The 21,073-nt window shown below is 36.8% G+C and overlaps 1 protein-coding gene across 11 annotated transcripts in view; it reads left to right on the forward strand.

The window, feature by feature from the left end:
• Positions 1-21,073, forward strand: part of PMS1 (PMS1 homolog 1, mismatch repair system component) — an 85,272-nt gene that overhangs the window by 36,665 nt on the left and 27,534 nt on the right. For 10 of the 11 annotated variants that reach the window (XM_059393037.1, XM_059393032.1, XM_059393029.1 and 7 more), the window contains one exon: positions 19,120-19,236. The exons of the other annotated variant lie outside the window; for it this stretch is intronic. In XM_059393037.1, coding sequence (XP_059249020.1) covers positions 19,120-19,236 — 117 coding nt within the window. The remainder of the gene's footprint in view (positions 1-19,119; positions 19,237-21,073) is intronic. 11 annotated transcript variants of the gene reach the window in all.

The raw sequence follows: 21,073 nt of genomic DNA on the forward strand, positions 1-21,073 counted from the left end.
TGTGATCCCAAGAGTTTGTGTGCATTGCCCAATAACTTAAATGTTTAATGTAGCATAAAATGAGCTAAAGTTCAGATCTCTTGGAGTTTATTTTAACGTTCATTCACCGTTGCTATAGCTTTTCCACAGCTACTGGATACAGAGCTTTGAGTAGGTGCCATGGAATAGTTATGTGATGGCCTCTGGAATAATTATGTTATAGGAGCTTACAGTATAAGTGAGGAAGATGTGAAAGTGTATGAACATTTAAACAGATGAAAAGAATAATGAAAACTTGCTGATTATTGAATGACACTGATAAATACTATGAAAAGTAAGAGAAGGGAAAGATTACATCAGGCTTGAATAATCAAGGAAGACTTCATGGTGGATGTGGGGGGTTTTTGTTTGTTTTTTAATTTAATTTTTTTTTCAGTGTTCCAAGATTCATTGTTTATGTACCACACCCCGTGCTCCATGCAATACATGCCCTTTATTATACCCACCACCAGGGTCACCCCTTCGCCACACCTCTCCCCTCCAAAACCCTCAGTTTATTTCTCAGAGTCCATAGTCTCTCATGGTTCATCTCCCCCTCTGATTTTCCCCAACTCACTTCTCTTCTCCATTTCCCAGTGTCCTCCATGTTATTCCTTATGCTCCACAAGTAAGTGAAACCATATGATAATTGACTCTCTCTGCTTGACTTATCTCACTCAGCATAATCTCTTCCAGTCCCGTCCATGTTGATACAAAAGTTGGGTATTCGTCCTTTCTGACGGAGGCATAATATTCCATTCCATATATGGACCATATCTTCTTTTTTTTTTTTTTTAAAGATTTATTTATTTATTTATTTGACAGAGAGATCACAAGTAGACAGGCAGGCAGAGAGAGAGAGAAGCAGGCGCCCTGCTGAGCAGAGAGCCCGACACGGGACTCGATCCCAGGACCCCGAGACCATGACCTGAGCCGAAGGCAGCGGCTTAACCCACTGAGCCACCCAGGCGCCCGGACCATATCTTCTTTATCCATTCTTCCATTGAAGGGCATCTTGGTTCTTTCCACAGTTTGGCGACTATGGCCATTGTTGCTATGAACATTGGGGAACAGATGGCCCTTCTTTTCACTACATCTGTATCTTTGGGGTGAACACTCAGTAGTGCAATTGCAGGGTCATAGGGTAGCTCTATTTTTAATTTCTTGAGGAATCTCCACACTGTTTCCAAAGTGGCTGCACCAACTTGCATTCCCACCAACAGTGTAAGAGGGTTCCCCTTTCTCCACATCCTCTCTAACACTTGTTTACTGTCTTGTTAATTTTGGCCATTCTAACTGGTGTAAGGTGGTATCTCAGTGTGGTTTTGATTTGAATCTCCCTGATGGCTAATGATGATGAACATTTTTTCATGTCTCTGTTAGCCATTTGTATGTTTTCTTTAGAGAAGTGTCTGTTCATGGCTTCTGCCCATTTTTTGATGTGATTATCTGTTTTGTGGGTGTTGAGTTTGAGGAGTTCTTTATAGATCTTGGATATAAGCCCTTTGTCTTTAGTGTCATTTGTGAGTATCTTCTTCCATTGCGTGGGTTGCCTCTTTGTTTTGTTGACTGTTTCCTTTACTGTGCAGAAGCTTTTGATCTTGATGAAGTCCCAAGAGTTCATTTTCACTTTTGTTTCCTTTGTCTTTGGAGACATATCTCGAAAGAAGTTGCTGTGGCCGATGTTGAAGAGGTTACTGCCTATGTTCTCCTCTAGGATTTTGATAGATTCCTGCCTCATGTTGAGGTCTTTGTTGCATTTCGAGTTTATCTTTGTCTATGGTATAAGAGAATGGTCGAGTTTCATTCTTCCACACATAGCTGCCCAGTTTTCCCAGCACCATTTATTGAAAAGACTGTTTTTCCACTGTATATTTTTTCCTGGTTTGTCAAAGATTATTTGACCATAGCGTTATGGGTCCATATCTGGGCTCTCTGCTCTCTCACTGGTCTTTGTGTATGGTGGATGTGTATGGTGGATGTGTTTTGATCTGTATCTTTGTGTGGATGTTCAACAAATGTCTTGGCTGGGGTAGATCAATGTGTGGAGATAGGTTTGACCCCCTAAACAAAAGTTCTCTCTTCCTCTGAACAGATAAAATGTCTCTTTTTTCAAAGAACATTCCCAAGGCCTAAGAGCTTCATGAAAATAAGCTTAAATCCTCTTTATAGTTGGGATTCAGTTCTATACTAAAAACAGGTGGTAGGACAAGAGCAGATCAGCAAAATCTCTGAAAAAATTCCCGTGAGTGAGGGAAGGATTCTAATATACAAAAAGGAAAACTTCTTCTTAGGTTTTTATTGATTGGAGGCAGGTGAGCGCCTAGAGCAATCGGGTGTAGATGTCCACTGGTAGTTACCATTAGGGCATCTTCACTTGTGAGAACAAAATCATCCCTCTCTCCTCCATGCTTTTGTCTGCAGGTATCAGATGGGATTCCCAGAACTCTCAATCCTGGCAAGACCTCTCTACTCTTGCCCTTAAAAGTCAGGCTTGCAACTACAAAGTGCTTTGAGACTACCAGTCCTGATCTCGTGTTTTTATTTTCATTTATGTCAGTTAATCCAGAACGCCTGAGTCTCTCAATTCAACCCTTATTATTCTGGACTCTTTAAGATTTTATTATGTATTTGATTGAGAAAGACAGAGAGATGAGTGAAGGTGGGGGCACAGAGGCCGAGGCAGAAGCAGACTCCCGCTGAGCAGGGACCCTAACATGAGGCTCGACTGCAGAACTCTGGAATGAGGACCGGAGTGAGCTGAAGGCAGATGCTTAATCAGCTGAGCCACCCAGAGCCCGGGACTCCTTTTCTCATACATACATACCATTGCTTTCTCTTTCTCTCACACATTTCCATGTCTTGAAATGCCCCATTTCATGATTAGTCATGAGTAAAATCCCTGTGTCCTTAGCCTTTTCTTTGATGTTCTTGCTCTGAAATCTGGCTTTTCCTGAGAACATGTACAGCCCTTTCAAATGGTGACTGATTTCTCTCATCTGTTCCTCACCTCATTATACCTCATGGCAACTTCCAGACCATTCCTTTTTTTCTTCAACCCAAAAATCTCATTCACATTTGAATTTCAGATCTTTAAATTCCGTGATCATTATCACTCTGGTGATTTCAGTGTCCACACAGTCCTTTCTAGCTTCTCAAATCTTTTACCTTTTCTCCAGTGTTTTTTTTTTTCCACCTTACCTCAGCCATAAATTCCAGTGACTGACTCTATCATAGACCTTGTCATAGCCCAAAACTTCACGTCCTCCATAATTTCAGTGTTCACTGTTTCACTGTCTCACCATCACCCTCTGTCTCTCCAGCTTACTCCCTCTAGCAGTCTTCAGACTCTACTGGACCTGTATCCATTGAGCCTACTATCTTTAGCAGTTTCTTGCCTTTGATGTTTTCAGTTTTCTTCTTAAATTATAAGGTCAATAATTACCATTGCTTTTCTCTCCTTGAACTGTACTTGCTTGACTAACCGAATCCTGGTTAAAGCCATCTTCTTGTCTTCTTGGTGCTTGAACCAAGCTGAATGTGCTGGAAGAAAACACACCTATCCTAAGTAGTACCACTTTAAATTCATCGCTGCTTGGTAATTACACTGTGTTTCTCTCGGGCATTTACTCTCCTGGTCTCCTATATCAGTGCTTTAGACAGACTAGTGTGCGTGCAGATCACTTGGGATCTTGGTAGAATGCAGATTCTTATCAGTGGGTTAGGGAGAACCTGAGCTTCTGCATCCAACAAGTCTCCAGTTGATGTGGTTGCTGCTGGATTGTGAAGCACGCATTGAATGGCGAGGCCCCAAATGGCTCTTTCATCTTTTCTCTCCTCAGACAGCCAACACCTTCTCTGTCTTCGCTGTCATCTGATCTGCATCCTATTTTAGTGAGAAAATTGGAGCAATAAAAAGAGAACTTCTACAAAGCACCCACCTACCTGCAGTTGTGCTCATAGATTCCACCTTCCCTTCATCACTGTGAATGTGCCACTCCCCGTGTTCCCAGGAAAAGCCAGTCTCTTCACTGGGGCAAACTTCCTGAAATAGTTGTCTTTATTCATTGTCTCAGTTACTGTCAGTTACTGTCCTCCCATTCTCTCTTGAGTCCACTTTCTCTCAGGCTTCCTCTATCACTCCCTTGTCAGGGTTTCCATTGACCTCTGAATTGCTAAATCCAGTGGTCACTTCTCACTCCTTGTCTTACTTATTAGCATTTGCCACAGAGTAAATTCTGTAGGTCTACCTTCAAAATATATGTAAAAAAATATATGTAGAATCTAACTAGATTGCACTATATCTGTGACTACCACCATGTTCCAAGCTGCCATCAGCTCTCACTTGGTGTTTTGTAATAGCATCGTGATTCGGTCTCCCCATTTCTTTCCTTGCTGTCTTCAGTCTGTTTCCAGCCCAACAGCTTGAGTGACCCTTAAAAATGTAAGTCAGATCATACAACTCCTCTTTAATAAGTTTCCATCTCAGTAACGTCAAAGCCTTTATAAATGGCCTATGAATTCTATATTGGGGTCAGAGAACATTCTTTATGAAAAAAAAGCCATATAATAAATATTTTGGGGTTTGTGGGCTATACAGTCTTTTACAAATATTCAGCTCTGCTGAAGTAGCATGAAAGCGACCGTAGGCAGTAAAACTGAAAAAAAAAAAAAATGTCAAGGCAATTCAGCCCTCGTGCTGTAGTTTGCCTATCTCTGTTATAGATGATCAGACCCATCATCGTATCTAATCTCCTTTCTTTGTTTCTTTCACTCCCTTTGCCTCAGCTGAACTAGCCTCCTTGTATTTCCTTGACCTTGCCAGTCATACTTTCAACCCAGGACCTTTGTATTTATAGTTTCTTTGCCTAGAACACTTTTCTGTGTATGTGGTGCAGTCTCATCTTTTAAAACTTCTCAGGCTTTCTTTAACCACCCTAAAATCGCAACCATTTCCCTTACCCCACACACATTTTCTGCTCTAGTTTTCTTCTTAAAGCTCATGACCATCTAATATGTTATATATTATAATACTTATCTTGATTTACTGCCTTTCTGTTCTCTAGAATATAATTTACATGAGGGTAAAGGTGTTTTTCTATTGTTTCACTGTTGTCTTCCTAGAACCTGCAGTAGTCTTTTGTACAGATGCTCAGAAAACATGTGGTGTATGACTATAATCCAGGGTTCCGAGCATGGAGGCCAGGAGGGCTCCATCACATGTGCGGCCCTAGTGCATTCCAGCTTGCGAACAGAGGTATTTAAGCACTTAAGATATTGGCAGATATGGTCACCAAGGGTTAAAGACAGCAACTGGAGTAGAGAAGTGGCATAATAACAAATAACCAGCTCTTAGACCTGAGACACTTCCTTTTCCTTCTGGATACTTCTAGAAGGTCTCCGAAGGGAGAGAGCTGATTTTGGTCACTAGGCAAAGGTAAGTGTTATTGATTCAGTGGAATAGACTCAGAACCTGGAAAAGTGATCTCATCTAGGACACTCCCCCTCTCCAGGGTAGGTGAGCCATAGGGGTATTCTGTTACAGTATTTGCTAATATATTATAGAATTTGTTAATGTGGATAAAAGGATCACATTCATTCTAGGTAGAGAAATAGTGTGAACATAAAAGGTATAGGCAGGTAAGTGCAGAGCACATTTAGAGGCAATTAAGTCAATTTAAGTGAGTCAGGTATTTTGTATAAAGGAGTAGAGGAAGATAGAGAAAGACAGTTTGAGGCTAGATTATAAAGGGTCTTGTTGCTAAGCCAAATCTTTTTTCTTTTCTTTTCTTTTTTTTTTTTTTTTAATAGAAGATCAGGAGTAGAGAACTGACTTGGTCAAGGTGTTAACTCTGGCAGTAGTGTTCAGGGAGGAATTATAGGAGGCTTTAAGCAATGAGTGTTACAGCGTTAAGCTATAACAGAAATCCAGGCATTATGGGCCTGAATCAGGATAAATATATTGGACATAGGAAGCAAAGGGTGTCTGTGATAGCTATTACGAGGAAGAATCAATGAGACTGGTTGGCTGACTGCATATGGAAAATGAATAGAAAAGATTTGAGAATGTCCGATTTATTTAATTTACGTGCCTAGAAAAATGGTAAGGCACCACCCCCTTTATATCCCTGGATGGATGCGTCTGACTTGCAGTTTTGTTTATTTTTTTAAAGATCTTATTTATTTGACAGAGAGCGAGCACAAGCAGGGGGAAGTGCAGGCAGGCAGAGGGAAAGGGAGAAGCAGACTCTCCACTGAGCAGGGGGAGCCTGATGTAGGGCTCTGTTCCAGGAGCCTGGGATCATGACTAAGCTGAAGGTGGACACTTAACTGACTGAGCTACCCAGGCGCCCCCTGACTTTCACTTTTAATAAAATGTAGTTACCTTCATGTGTATTGTTCTGACATAATTTTGATTTCACTCTAAAAAGCTAATATAGTCAAACAAAAAGGGAAGTTTTAAAGTGAAGTTATTGATACCTCATCGTAGAGGTTTTGTTAACTAGACAAGAAAGAAAAGCTAATCATGTCTAGGCTGGATATTACTTGTTAGCCTTAAAACTTAACTGTTTTTTAAAAGCAGGCGCAAAATCGGAAAAATAATGTTATTATTGGGACATCTATCTGAGTAATACAGGATGCATGGAAAGAGAAATACCGTTGGGAAAATACCGGGAAGCTAGCTGATGGGAGTGTTGGAAGGTCAGAATCCGAGGATTTGATCTTTTTCTCTTTCTTTCTTTCTTTCTTTGTGTCTTTCTAACCATTATTTTGTTGAGAACACTTAACATGAGAGCTGCCTTAATTTTGAGTGTACAGTGCAGTATTGTTGACTAGTGGTGCGATGTTACACAGCAGATCTCTAGAACTTCTTCATTGCACTTAACTGAAATTTGATGCCCGTTCATTAGTAACTTCCTATTTCCCCCTCCCCCATCCTCTCGATAACTACCACTCCAATTTTTGATTCTTTGAGTTTAACGATTTTAAATACCTCCCATAAATGAAATCATGTAGTATTTGTCTTTCTGTGACTGGCTTATTTCACTTGGCGTAGTATCCTTAAGACTCATCCATGTTGTCATATGTGGGAGAATTTCTTCTTAAGGGGGAACCATAGTCTGTCATATACTAGTATATACATATACTACTGGCATATACTAGTATATACAACTGTATATACTAGTTTCTTTGACCATTGATCCATCAGTGGACATTTCGTTGTTCCCACGTCTTGGCTGTTGTAAATAGTGCTGCAGTGAACATGGGAGTGCTGATACTAGTATCTCTTTCAGAGCCTCCTTTTAGTTCCTTCGAATAAATATTTTGGCATGAGATTGGATTGCTAGATTATATGGTAGCTTTATTTTTAATATTTTGAGTTATCGCTCTACTGTTTCTGTATATTTGCATTCCAATTTCTCCACATCTTCCCTGATATTTGTCTTTTCTTTTTTTGATAATAGCCATCCTGACAAGTGCGAGCTGGTATTTCAGTGTGGGTTTTTTTTTTTTTCCCTCTTTTTTCTTTCTTTTTCTTTTTTTTTTTTTTTCAGTGTGTTTTTGATATGCGTTTACCTGATGATGAGTGAAACTGAGCATTTTTTCACTCACCTGTTTGCCATTTGTATTTTCTTCTTTGGAGAAATGTCTATCAAGCTCTTAGCCCATTTTTTATTTGTGTTACTAGTGTTTCTAATAGTGAGTTTTAGGAATGCCTGTATACTTTGAAATTAACCATCAGATGAATGCTTTGTACTTGTTTTCTGCCATCCCGTGGGTTGCCTTTTCATTCTGTTGATAGCGTCCTTAGCTGTACAGAAGCATTTTAGTTTGTTGTAGTCCCTTTGTCTGCTTTCCTATTGTTGCCTATGCTTTTGGTGTGATATTAAAGAAATCATTGCCAAGATCAGTGTCAGGAATATTTTGTCTTCCCTTTTAGGGGTTTTACAATTTTAGGTCTTATATTTAAATCTTTAATCCCTTTTATTTATTTTTTTCATTTTCTATTTCATTTTTAAAAAATTTTTTATTTCTTTTCAGCGTAACAGTATTCATTGCTTTAATCCCTTTTAAATTGATGTCTGTGTATGATGTAAGATAAGGGTCCAGTTTCATTCTTTTGTCTATGGATATCATTTTCCCAGCACTCTTAGTTGCAGACTCTTCTTTCCCCATTGTGTATTCTTGACCCCATTGTCAGACATCAGTTGACCATGTATGCATGGATTTATTTTTGAATTCTTCTATTCTTTTCCATTGGCCTTTATATCTTTATGTTAATTCTTTGTAATGTATTTTGAAACTAGGAGGTGTGGTGCCTCCAGTTTTGTTTTTTATGGATTGATTTGGCTTTTTGTAGTCCTTTTTGGGTCCACGAGTTTTAGAATTGTGTTTTTCTATTTCTGTAAAGAATGTCATTAGGGTGTTTGGTAGGAATTGCATTGAATTTGTAGATTGCTTTGGGTTATATGGGCATCTTAACAATATTAAATATTCTGATCTATGAATACAGGTTTCCTTTCCATTTGTCATCTTTGATTTCTTTCATCAGTGTTTCCTAGTTTTTAGTGTACAAGTCTTTCACCTCTTTAGTTAAATTTATTGCTAAGTATTTTATTGTTTTTTGGTGCTATTGTAAATGGGACTATTTTTCTTTCTTTTTTTTTTTCCCGATAGCTCATTGTTAGTGTATAGAAGCATAATTATTTTTTGTATCTTGATTTTGTATACTGCAACTTTACTGAATTTCTAAGTTCTAACAGTTTTTTGATAGTCTTCAGGATTTTCTCTATGAAGGATCAAATCATCTATAAACAGGGACAGTTTTACTTCTTCCTTTCTGATTTGGATGCCTTTTATTTCTTTCTCTTGCCTAACTGCTTAAGCTAGGACTTTCAGTTTTATGATGAATAGAAGTGGCAAGACTAGGCATCCATGTCTTGATCTTAAAAAAAAAGTTTTAGTTTTTTTTACCATTGAGTTTGATGGTTGCAGTGAGATAAAAGCCAAAAAGATGGCTTCTTATTATGTTATTTTCTTTCTATTCATAGTGTATTGAGTTTTTAATCATAAAACGGTATTAAGTTTCATCAGATGCTTTTTCTGTACCCATGGAGACAATCATGTGACTTTTATCCTTAATTTTGTTAATATAGTGAATCACATTAATTGAAATGCAAATGTTGAACCATCCTTGCACCCTAGAGATACATCCCATTGGTTTATGATCTGTTTAATACATTGTTGCATTCAGTTTCTAGTGTTCTCTTGAGGATTTTTGTATCTAATACGCATCAGGGATTTGGCCTGTAGCTTTCTTTCCTCCCACTGTTCCTGTCTGGCTTTGGTATCAGGGTAATGCTGGCCTGATAAAAAGAGTTTTGAAGTATTTCTTCTTCCAGTTTTTTGGACGAGTTTGGAAGGATCAGTGTTAATTCTTAAGTAAATGTTTGGTAGAATTCTCCAGTGAGCCATCTGGTCCAAGGCATTTTTTTGTTGAAGGGTTTTTGATTATTGATTCAGTCTCTATACTAGTTGTAATTCTGTTCAGACTTTTTCTTTCTTCGTGATTGAGTTTTGGTATGTTGTATGTTTCTAGAAATTGAGCCTTCAGTTATCCTGTTTTTTGGGCATATAATTGTTCATATAATCTTTTTATTTCTGTGGGATTAGCTGTAATATCACTTCATTTTTTTATTTTATTTGGGGTTGTTTTTTTTTTCATTATTCTAGCTAAAGGTTTATCAATTTTGTTTCTTTTGAAAAAACCAAGTCTTAGGGTTTTTTTTTCCTGTTTTTCTATTTTCTGTTTCATTTATCTTTGCTTTGCTCTAATCTTTATTTCCTTCCTTCTACTAACTTTAATCTTAATTTGTTGTTTTTCTAGCTCCTTAAGGTATATAGTTAGGTTGTTTGCTTAACATCTTTCTTTTTTAATGTAGGCATTATTGCTATAGATAAACGGCCCTACTTCTACTGCATCCCATAAGTTTTGGTATATTGTGTTTTCATTTATTTTAAGGTATTTTCTAATATTCTTTTTGTTTCTTGATTCAGTAGGTGATCAAGAATGTGTTATTTAATTTCTACATGCTGTGAATTTTCCACTTTTCTTCCTATTAATTTCTAGTTTCATTCCATTGTGATCAGAAAAAATTCGGTATGTTTCATTCTGCTTAAATTTGTTAGACTCGTTTTGTCTTAACACTTGGTCTATCCTGGAGAAAGATCTGTGAGTTTGAGAAGAATACGTGTTCTGCTGCTGTTGAGTAGATTGTTCTGTTTTAGGTCTGTTTGGTCTGTAGTGTTGTTCAAGTCCTCTATTTCCTTATTAATCTTCTGTCTGGATTTTCTATCCATTATTTGTCTTGATCCGAAAACAGAACCAACTAGAGAACTATGTGGAGGATGGAGTTGGATTTCAGAAGAGATGGTTGAAGTGGCTTCATTTAGAAGCATAAACAAGTTTGGAAAATAAAAATTTCATGAAAAACAAAATTAATAGTTAAGGTATTCTGTTCAGTGAGAATAGAGAGGAAAAGCTGAAATGAGATATTGTTGTGAGCAATAGCAGCTTGATTTGCACCTAACCTGCTCGGTGAAGTTAAATATGGGTGGAAGTAATGATTGCCTCAGAGTTCCAAGATGAAAGAGCTTGTCAGAAAGGCTGATCTGAAGGGTTTTCTGTAAACAGTATTGGGGCATTAATCTGGAGGTAATTATTAAATGCTTCTCAGGTTCAAAAAGTATTTTCAGAGGAGGTAGCCTTAGAACTGGTTTTTGATAAAGACTAGTTGAGCACAGGCATTTGAAATCACATGCAAAGCCAAAGACTCCTCGGAGCTCCGAGAAAGCTGGTGTAGGAAGGTAGGAAATGAGGCTGGAAAGGTGCTTGGGTCTAGATTCTAAAGGATCTTGTTTACCTTATATGGGTGTGTGGATTTCTTGCCATGTGGCCAAAGGAAAAAAAATACGTAGTTTCATGTTGCAGGGGTAATCAAGAGGATATGACCACCAGTTGACCATTGAACTGAACCCTGGGCAATTGGTAGCTCCTCAGAGCGCCCTTCCCATTCCTTCCCCTTCTCCCCCAGTGCCTGCTCTGCCTGCCATTCCCTCAGTGCGAGCTGTTCCAAGGGCATAGCCTTCAGAGAGGAGAGCGTTGTTGAGACCATCTGGACATTGTGTGAGGCAATCCAGTTAAGGCCTTATTTATATAGACATTTAAAATTCAGGAGAGGGGGTACAGAGATTACTTACCTTGTGGCCACCCAAGACCAGCTCATAATCAAATGAATGCTTATGTTAATAGAATGTGATATTCTTTTAATAATAGTAATGATATTGTAAAGGAAGTAGTTAAAGCTTTTTTGAAGAAATTCAGATGTGAACTTAATAGTATATCTGTGCATATAATTTGTATGAAAAGTTTAATTGAAGTCACCTTTGTTCAGGCAGTCGTAGTAGCACCGCACTTTTTAGTTAATTGTATATCATCTGTTTGCAATGTCCTCTTTCCTGCTATCACAAATTGCCTTCACAATTGAGGCTTATTAATTTAATACTGAGTATTCTCATCTAATCATTTCTTTCAAATAGTATATGTTGATGAAGTAGAAGAGTGGCAAGATATATTTGGCTAATGTCAATCAATTACTTGATATGCATGTAATAATATATTTTTTATTGAGGTGTTTTTGCACTGTCATCACACTGACTAGAGTCAGATTCTTACTTGGCACATCCAGATGCTCCAACTTTGTGTGACCCAGATAGAAAACATATGGGAGTATGTGTGTGTATTTTTAGCAAGTTAAGCTTTCTGCCTTAGAGCAAAATATAGGCAAAACTTTAGGAAGTGGGAAGAAAATCTCTGTTTTAGAAGATAATATAGAATTGAAGAAATGGTAGAAAAAGCACTAAAAACTATTTACTGTAGTAAATATGGTATTTAAAAATTTTCAGTTTTTTAAAAGATAAAGATCCTTAATTTTTAATTACCATATTTTTAAAAAATTTAATCCATTTTTTTAAAAGATTTTATTTATTTATTTGACAGACAGAGATCACAAGCAGGCAGAGAGGCAGGCAGAGAGAGAAGGGGAAGCAGGCTCCCTGCTAGGCAGAGGGCCAACCCACTGAGCCACCCAGGCGCCCCTTTAATTCATTTTTAAATAATGAGTGCTGTTTTGAAAATGAATTTTAGTTGCCTGAGCAATAGCAAAGATTTCATTTTTTGGCAGACCTCTATAATCATTTATTGCTGTCCCAATTTTAACTAATTTAGAAAATGTTCCTAAATTACCCACCTTGACCTGATCCAGTAATTGTCTACTTTGAAATAATGTTCTAGAACTACTAGCAGTATTTAGTTAAAAATGAAATTCTACATTTAATGATTCTCATGTTTGACAGCTTTTTTAGAACTAACCCATTTCTTCAAGTGATCTTTTTACAATTCTGTGCACTAGCTACTCAGCACGTCAGGAAGTGAAACAACATTTTTGCATTAATCAGCAGCTAAGATGTATATATTTAGGCATTACCTGAGGCGGCACTCTAATACAAACTAAACTGATATGATGTTTACATTAGAACTAACTCAGGCTTTATATCTGTATCAACGCAAGAAATTTTGGAATTTTAAAACATTAGTTTTCTTGACTACTTACTTTAAATATATTTACATGTATGTATCAGAGATGTAGCATAGCTCTAAAGAGATAAACTTTTCATGAATAAATTGTTATTTCTCAGCTGGTCCTTGTTTAAAGGAAGTTGTGATATGATAAGTATGAAACAAGGATACTTCCCATACAGCAGATTGTTTAGAACCTTACCTGCTTGGTATTATTTTTGAATATTGTTCCTTAAAACACCGACTACTAGCTGGCTTAAAATAACAGCTATAATATGAGAAGCCAGCACTTCTTTGTCTTTTTACATTCATGTGCACACACATACAAACATACACATTAAGAATTACAAAGATTACAGTCTGACAGCTCCTCAAAAAAAAAAAAAAAAGAATTACCATATTACCCAGCAGTATAATAATATTAATAATAATATTAAGCAAGAGAAGTGGAAACATATTGCACACCAAATTTGCATATGAATGTTGATAGTAATATCATTCATAATAGCCAAAAAGTGGAAATAACCCAAATGTACATCTTCCAATGAAAGGATAATTCAAAAGTGTATCAATATAATGGAATATTAGTTAGCTGTTAAAAAGGAACAAGGTGCTGGTATAACACGGATGAGCCTTGAAAACGTTACATTAGGCGAAAGAAGCCACTCAAAAAAGACTATGTATTGTATAATTCCATTTATATGAAATACATAAAGTAGGCAAATTTATCAAGACAGAAAGTAAATTAGTAATTGCCTTAGATGAAGGCAGGGAATGGAGAGTGATTGCTAACACGTACAGGGTTTCTCTTTAGAATGATAAAATGCTTTTATAATTAGTTGTAACGGTTGCATCACCCTGTGAATATATACTAAACAACATTGACTTATATACTTAAAATGGGCAAATTGTGTGGTTTATGAATTAATATCTCAATAAGACTGTAATATTTAAGAAATGAAAGAAAAATGAAGGCTACTTTGGATTTCCTAAAGTAAAGGAGTAGAAAAAGATTATAATTTCTAACCCATGTAGTGGTGTGACAACCAGCAGTCTTAATTTTTAAAAATAAAGAGGTAGTTTTCAACTCTACTGGGGTTACTTTTCCCTAGAAAAATGTATTCTACAAATGTTCATTCCTTCAGCAAATTGTTTATTGTGCCCTTTTGGATACCTGACACTGTTCTTGATACGAGGGACTCAGTCACATTCCCGATTGTTCTTTTCTTCCTCTCTACATGCCATCACCAAGTCACATCAAGTCTGTTTCCTATTCTTTGGTTGATCACTGTGCCCTCTTTCCCTCTTAGCAATATGCTTAGTTGTTACCTAGTCCAGTGACTCTTAGCCACAGGATGTATGTATGTATGTATGTATGTATGTATGTATTTGATCGTGGGGAGGGACAGAAGGAGAGAGAGAGTGTTAAGCAGACACTCCATGCTGAACGCAGAGTGCAATGTGGGGCTCAGTCTTATGACCCTGAGATCATGACCTGAGCCAAAACCAAGAGTCAGACAACCAACTGTGCCACCCACCCAAGCACCCCTCAGCCATAGTGTTAATATTAGTAAAGTACCAATGTATGCAAATGTTTTACCTTAAAAGAAAAATTAGAAGAATAATCCTATAATTGTCACAGTGGCTTGCATTCCACTTTGTTTTTTTGTACGTATAAGAAAAAGTAGTAGTATTATAACTAGTGTGCCAGGAATTATACACAAAAATATTTTGTGAATGTGAACTTATTCATTTTAGCATGTCCTCAGGAAAAGTGAGAATCTCTGAGCTGGATAAATTCAATCACATTTTTAAAAACTTATATTGCTTTAGTTTCAGTTCTCACTAAATCATTCTTACAAAAGATCTTTTTTATAGAAATATAGTTCACAATACAACATTATGTAAATTTAAGGTATATTACATATTAATTTGATACATTTATATATTGTAATATGATTGCCATTGTAGCAATAATTAGCATCTCTATCATATTACATAATTATCATTTAATTTTAGTGATTGGGATAATTAGGGTTCAGTCTTTTAGCAAGTTTGATGATTATTATAGGGCAGTGTTGTTAATATTTGCTATATTGTGCATTAGATCTCTAGACTTAATTACTACTTGTTGCAAGTTTGTACCTTTAAACAACATCTGTCCTATCTCCCCACCTTCTATTCCCTTGTAACTATCATTTTATTCTCTGCTTTCTTTGAGTTTGGTTTTAGATTCCACATATGAACAATATCGTACAGTATTTGTCTTTTTGTATCTGACTCCTCTCACTTAACATAATGTCCTTAAAGTCCAGAGATCTCTTTCTAACATCCATGTCTGATCAAGCATTTTCCCAGTTAGATATCTTTCTCCAGGGACTCTGCATTGCATATAAGATAAACTAAACTTCTTTGTGTGATATGGTCAGTCTTTTATGATCTTGCTCCTGTCCAGCTTCATCTCCAGCAACCCATATTCTATGTGCTTCCATGCCTTTGCATGTGCCCTTCTATCTGTCAGCAGTGTCTATCCCATGAGTCATGGGTGATAGACTCCTTGCAGATTTCTCTGCACCTACAGTTGCTCTGTGAAGTAGACTTAGGTTTCTACTACAGTGTGTCTGCTGTGTTTCATAATAGCAGTTTTTATAATGCATTATAATTATTTTAATATCTTATTTTCCTTTTATATTTTTAGCTTCCTTTTATCTTTAATTTCCCAGCTTTTAGCATGGAATCTGATGTGAAGTAGATGCTCAATAAATACTTGCTGAATAAGTTCAAAATGAGTGGGATACCTGGGTGGTGCAGTCGCTTAAGCCTCCAGCTCTTGGTTTCAGCTTGGGTTGTGATCTTAGGGTCATGGGATTGAGTGCTCGTTCTGGCCCCCTGGCCTCAGCGCAGAGTCGGCTTAAGAGTCTCTCTCCATGCCCTGCCCCCATGTGCTCTCTTTCTGCCTCTCTCTCAAAATGAATAAATCTTCAAAAAAATTTTGAAATGAGCTCCTCCAAAAATTTTAATTTAGCTAAAGTATTTATAGATTATATGTGATAAAATTGAAGATTAAAAATATATTTGTGGGGGCGCCTGGGTGGCTCAGTGGGTTAAAGCCTCTGCCTTCGGCTCAGGTCATGATCCCAGGATCCTGGGATCGAGCCCCGCATTGGGCTCTCTGCTCAGCGGGGAGTCTGCTTCCTCCTCTCTCTCTCTCTGCCTGCCTGTCTGTCAAATAAATAAATAAAATCTTAAAAATAAATAAATAAATAAATAAATAAAAGACCTGTCCCTCTTTGGAGAAGTTTAAAAAATATATATATATATATTTGTGACTCTACATCTCATATTTCCTGAAGCAGTTCCAATTTTAAATAGTCTAGTATATTGTCCTGTAAGTATAAATGTAGTTACCAAGACATAATTTTTGTTTAGAAATATACACATTGGGGGCACCTGGATGGCATAGTCAGTTAAGCATCCAGTTACTGGTTTTGGCTCAGGTCATGATCTCAGGGTCATGAGATGGAGGCCTTTGTTGGGCTCCGTGCTCAGCATGGAATCAGCTTGGGATTCTCCCTCCTGCCTCTCTTACCACTCATTCTCCGTGATGCCTGTCTTTAATGAATAAATAAATCCTCAAAAAAAAAAAAAAAAAGAGAGAGAGAGAAATACACACATAGAACCTATACCTCAGTTTTTTAATTGTTTATAATTTATTTTTATACTTTGGTTTCTTCATGTACTTTATGTTTTTCTAATTAAGATCACTTTGAAAGCAATACATAATAGTGGAAAGGTGAAATTTAGGATGGCGCAATACCTGAATTATTTTCCTAATTCTGTCATTTTGCTGTGTGCACTTTGAGCCTAATTACTTCACATCTCTATTTCTGTGAATGTTAATGAATGAAAATAACTGGAAATTTAGAAATTTAGAAATTCTTAGGTATAAGGATCTGTATTATAATATCTGTATTAGTACTGACAACTGCATTCAAAAATATTCTGATTTTAGGATGCTGGGATAGTAGTTCTCAGTCTTTTTGGACTTCCATTATTCTGGTGTGGTTTCTTTGATTTGGGGACCCCAATTATTTATTTATTTTTAAGTGAATAGATTAAAAATAATTTTAGTTTGAGAACACACTAATACCCTCAAGTTAATTGGAGAGTAGAGAGTATACCACATGGATGTGGAGGGTAATCATACATGAATATGCATTTGTCTTTGAGAATTCCAAGTTAGGGTCTGATGTTGGCTCTAACTTATTACTGTCTTTGACTAGAGGGGGGAGAGATGTTAGCAGAGTAAAAATAGTAAGTTTGTAGCCAAAAAGATGGGTATAAATTATGGCTCCATGACCTACTATCTAAGTTTCTTTGGATAAATCAGTCAGTCTGAGGTTCATTGCCTGCCTCTGCATAATGAGATAATAATACCTATGTGAAAAAGTTGTGAAAATTAACAGTGGTTTCTAGAATAGTAGTGCCAAGTAAGTTCTTCATAAATCATAAGTCCTATGTGATTAGTGTTAATAAAACTCTGGAAATAGGTAAAAGGTTTCCTGTTACACTGAATTTCAGGTTATTTATTGTTGAGTAGTTGTTGAGTAGTTGAGTAGTTGTTACAGTACCTCTGCTTTCCTAAGCAGGTTTGTCTTTAAGATTCTAAAAGTCTTAACACATCAACATGCAGGGTCAGTGCTAATTGCCATGTCCAGAGGGGCACTTTCCTTCACTGCTATTCCCCAGCATGCCAGTTAGAGGGCAACACTGAATCCATTTACTTCACTTTTCGTTTTATTATATATAATATTCTCAGTACTTCAGATTGCCTTTGTAGGTTTCTGTTCATATTAAGGAGCTCATTTGGTCCGAATCCTTTGATCTAGTTTGGTCTTGTCAGAGTCTCACTGTCTCTCTCTCTCTCTCTCTTTCTCTCCCTTCTACAATCAGATATTTAGGTCACAGTTTTTTCACTCACAACAAATGTAACTTTTCTACGTTACAGGGGATAATTATAAGGAACTTCTTAACCTCTAGCCATTGAATCTACAAACCTACTTGTTTATACACCCATTATTTCTTTACTGCTTCCAGTTCGGGTGTGTTATATTAAGACCCACCCTTGATCCACACCTGCCTCTAGTTATTGCTCTGTCTGCTTTCAGTTTACAGTGAAACTTTCTGAAATGCTGTCTAGTTTCACATTTTTTAAAAAGATTTATTTTATTTATTTGACAGAGAGATCATAAGTAGGCAGAGAGGTAGGCAGAGAGAGAGGGGGAAGCAAGCTCCCTGCTGGACAGAGAGCCCAATGTAGGGCTCGATCCCTGGACTTGGGATCGTGACCTAAGCCAAAAGCAGAGGCTTCACCCACTGAGCCACGCAGGCACCCCTAGGTTCACATTTTTTACGTTCTCCCCATAATCACTGTACGTCATTGAGATTTGGCTTCGTTTATTCTCCTTCCCTAGAACTGCCACACTCTTCTGATTGTTAAAGCCTGTAGCCTCAACTCTGTTCATATCTTTGTTTCTTGACATTGGTCTTCTGTGACTGCTTCTTACAAAATTATCTTGTTCTGTGTACCGTACTGTCCTGTAGTTCGGCCTCCCTCTGCATCGACACTGCTCCTTTTCAGTCTCTTCTTCCTCTGCTAGTCCCTTGAATGCTGATGTTTTCTCCTAGGTCCTTTACACATCGTTGTAAGGATTTGGGAGGTGCCAGGTGAATGTTTGTTAACGAACAAATTATGCCTGTATTGATTGTTTCTCAGGAGATTTACTATCACGGGATCTTGTTAACTGAACAAATTGCAATATATTATATCTGATGGTGTTCTTCACAGACTTTGGTCCAGTCTCTCTGGACCATGATTCTCTTAAACTACCCTACTACATATTTCCAGTGAGAAAAATCCAAGCTCATTATTCAGCTTTTTATGTCGGTGAGATTCAGTTAGCTTTTTTAAGTGGCCTGTATATACAAGGTAATTGCAATGATAATTTTAAAGAGCATGCATTATCCCAAGTTTTTATACCATTTTGACTATTTACAGAAATCTTGCAGCTTAGTTTTCCATCCTCAATAAAATAGTGATACCTTTCTGAGAATAACAGTTTCATTTAAATGTACTGTAAAGTATATACTCTAAAGGTTAGGATCAGGCACTGCCTCGTATACTTCCCTACATTGTTTATTTTCATCTTTCATCAACTCTGGGAGTCATTTTGTAGAGAGGAGAAAACTGAGGTTAGGGGAAGTTAAATAGATTTTATGCCATAACATATACAGTTACTAAAATTCACAACCAGAGTTCTGACTTTGGAGCCTGTGCATCTCTTCTAAATGATACTGAAATTATAAGCTGGGGATGAATGCTAAATACGGAGATAAATGAGGTAAGCATTTGCGTTTAGTAAATCTAAATTGTGTTAAAAATTGTGTCTTTTTGTCCCTAGGCAGTTATTTGGCAGAAAAATAGAGTATCTGATCATAAGATGGCTCTTATGTCTGTTCTGGGGACTGGCGTTATGGGCAGTATGGAGCCCTTTCAGTACCATGCTAAAGAATCTCAGGTATGCCACAAAGTGTTCTTGAATAATTCTGGTTTACCACTGAAACTGTCAAATTATTTTTCTTTTGGGGTTTGGGTTGGCAAGAAGTTTTTCTTGTAACATTTTAATTAGATGTATGTATAGGGTAAAAAAAGAAAATACATTTACAACTTATATTAACCCTCTCTCGCTAGCCCTACTTCCTGTTTTTTTTTTTTTAATTTGAACGTTATAGTTACATTTTTTTTTTTTTAATAATGCTTTTCAGTAAAGGATCTTATTATCCATTTACTTTTTGCCGTGAAAGAAGAAGAGTTGGGGCACCTGAGTGTCTCAGTTGGTTAAGCATCCAACTCTTAATTTCAGCTGAGGTCGTGATCTCACGGTCATGAGATGGAGCCCCGCGTTGGGCTCCGTACTTAGCAGGGAGTCTGCTTGAGATTCTCCCTTCCTCTGCTCCTCCCCCACTCTCGCGCACGCTCACGCAAATACACAAATCTGTTAAAAAGAAAAAGAAGAGTTGAGCTCTCTCTTACTTTTGTTTTCCCTTAACAATTCTAAATATGTACTCCAGCTTCCTTCTCTTGATCTCTCAGCTTCAGACAGTGCTTCTTGAATTCCTGGAATGCTGGACGAGATTATGAATTAAGAACACTCCCAGTCTTACTTCTATATCATGTCAGCCCTACTTTTATATTATCAAGCTTAGTGACTTGTTTTCTTTTGCAGCCAATTTTAAATCTCCATCTTTTGTTTGAAAATTGACAGCAAAAGTTGAAAATTTATTTGGAGAATACTGCATGTCTACAAATAAATTTCAGTGCAAAGCCAAGTATTGTACTGGGATTACATTTCCTAAGAATCCATGTTATGTGTCCATTTTATACAAATGAGACTATTGCTATTGTTGCAATTAAGTGGAATCTCCTTTCTTGTTCTCCTGTCACTTGCTCAAAATTTGCTTTATATATGAACTATCTTAGAGAGTTTTTGCTTTTTCTGGACTTTCCAAAGTTTGGGTTTTGTTTGTTTGTTTGTTTTTTCCCTTTCTTAAGTTGAAGAAATTTTCTTCATCATGTCGACAGTTAAATCCAGCTCTTCTACTTACTCTGGTAGCTGTAGCTGGTAATTTATTCTATTCCATTTTTAAAAAGCATTAGATTTAGAACCTAATTTCTTAGTCGAACTGATTACATGCCAGGTGTTTTATACAGCTCCCATCCTGGAATTTTTTTCCAAGGAATACTATTTGTTTACATTATTTCATATATCCCATGTCTTCCTGAGAAGTATTCATTCTCATTTTTCTCATATACATCTTTAGTTAACTAAACTCTGTCCCACAGAAAGGGGACATGAGAGGTAGACTTTTATGTATGAGAATGCCTTTATTTTATACTTTCTCTTGTTGACTTTCTCTCTAGTCTGGTAGATCTCGAATTCTAGATTGAAGATAATTTTTCAGAACTTTGAAGACATTGAGTACCTTTGACCATCCATTGTTGTTGATGGGAAAATGAATGCATTCTAGTTCTTTCTTTATTTCTGTATTTTTCTTTCTGAACGTTCTTAGGATCTTTCCTTGGTCTCTGTTCCAAGAATGTCTCAAGATGCATGTCTTTTATTATTCATTTGCTTATTATGCTGAGCACTTGTGAGACCTTTTGAATTTGAAAATTCATTTCTTTTTCAGGTCTGGGTTATATACTCTTATCTGTCATAACTTTGATCACTTTTCTCTTTTTTAATGAAACTCTTTATCATTGATTTAGGATCTTCTGTTATTTTTCTCTTCCTGTTTTTCTTAAGTTTTGTATCTTTTCCTTTTTCTATAAGTTTTTGGAGATGTCACACTCTG

This window comes from Mustela nigripes, chromosome 3, assembly GCF_022355385.1.
Source record: "Mustela nigripes isolate SB6536 chromosome 3, MUSNIG.SB6536, whole genome shotgun sequence".
In the NCBI taxonomy this organism is placed as follows: Eukaryota; Metazoa; Chordata; class Mammalia; order Carnivora; family Mustelidae; genus Mustela; species Mustela nigripes.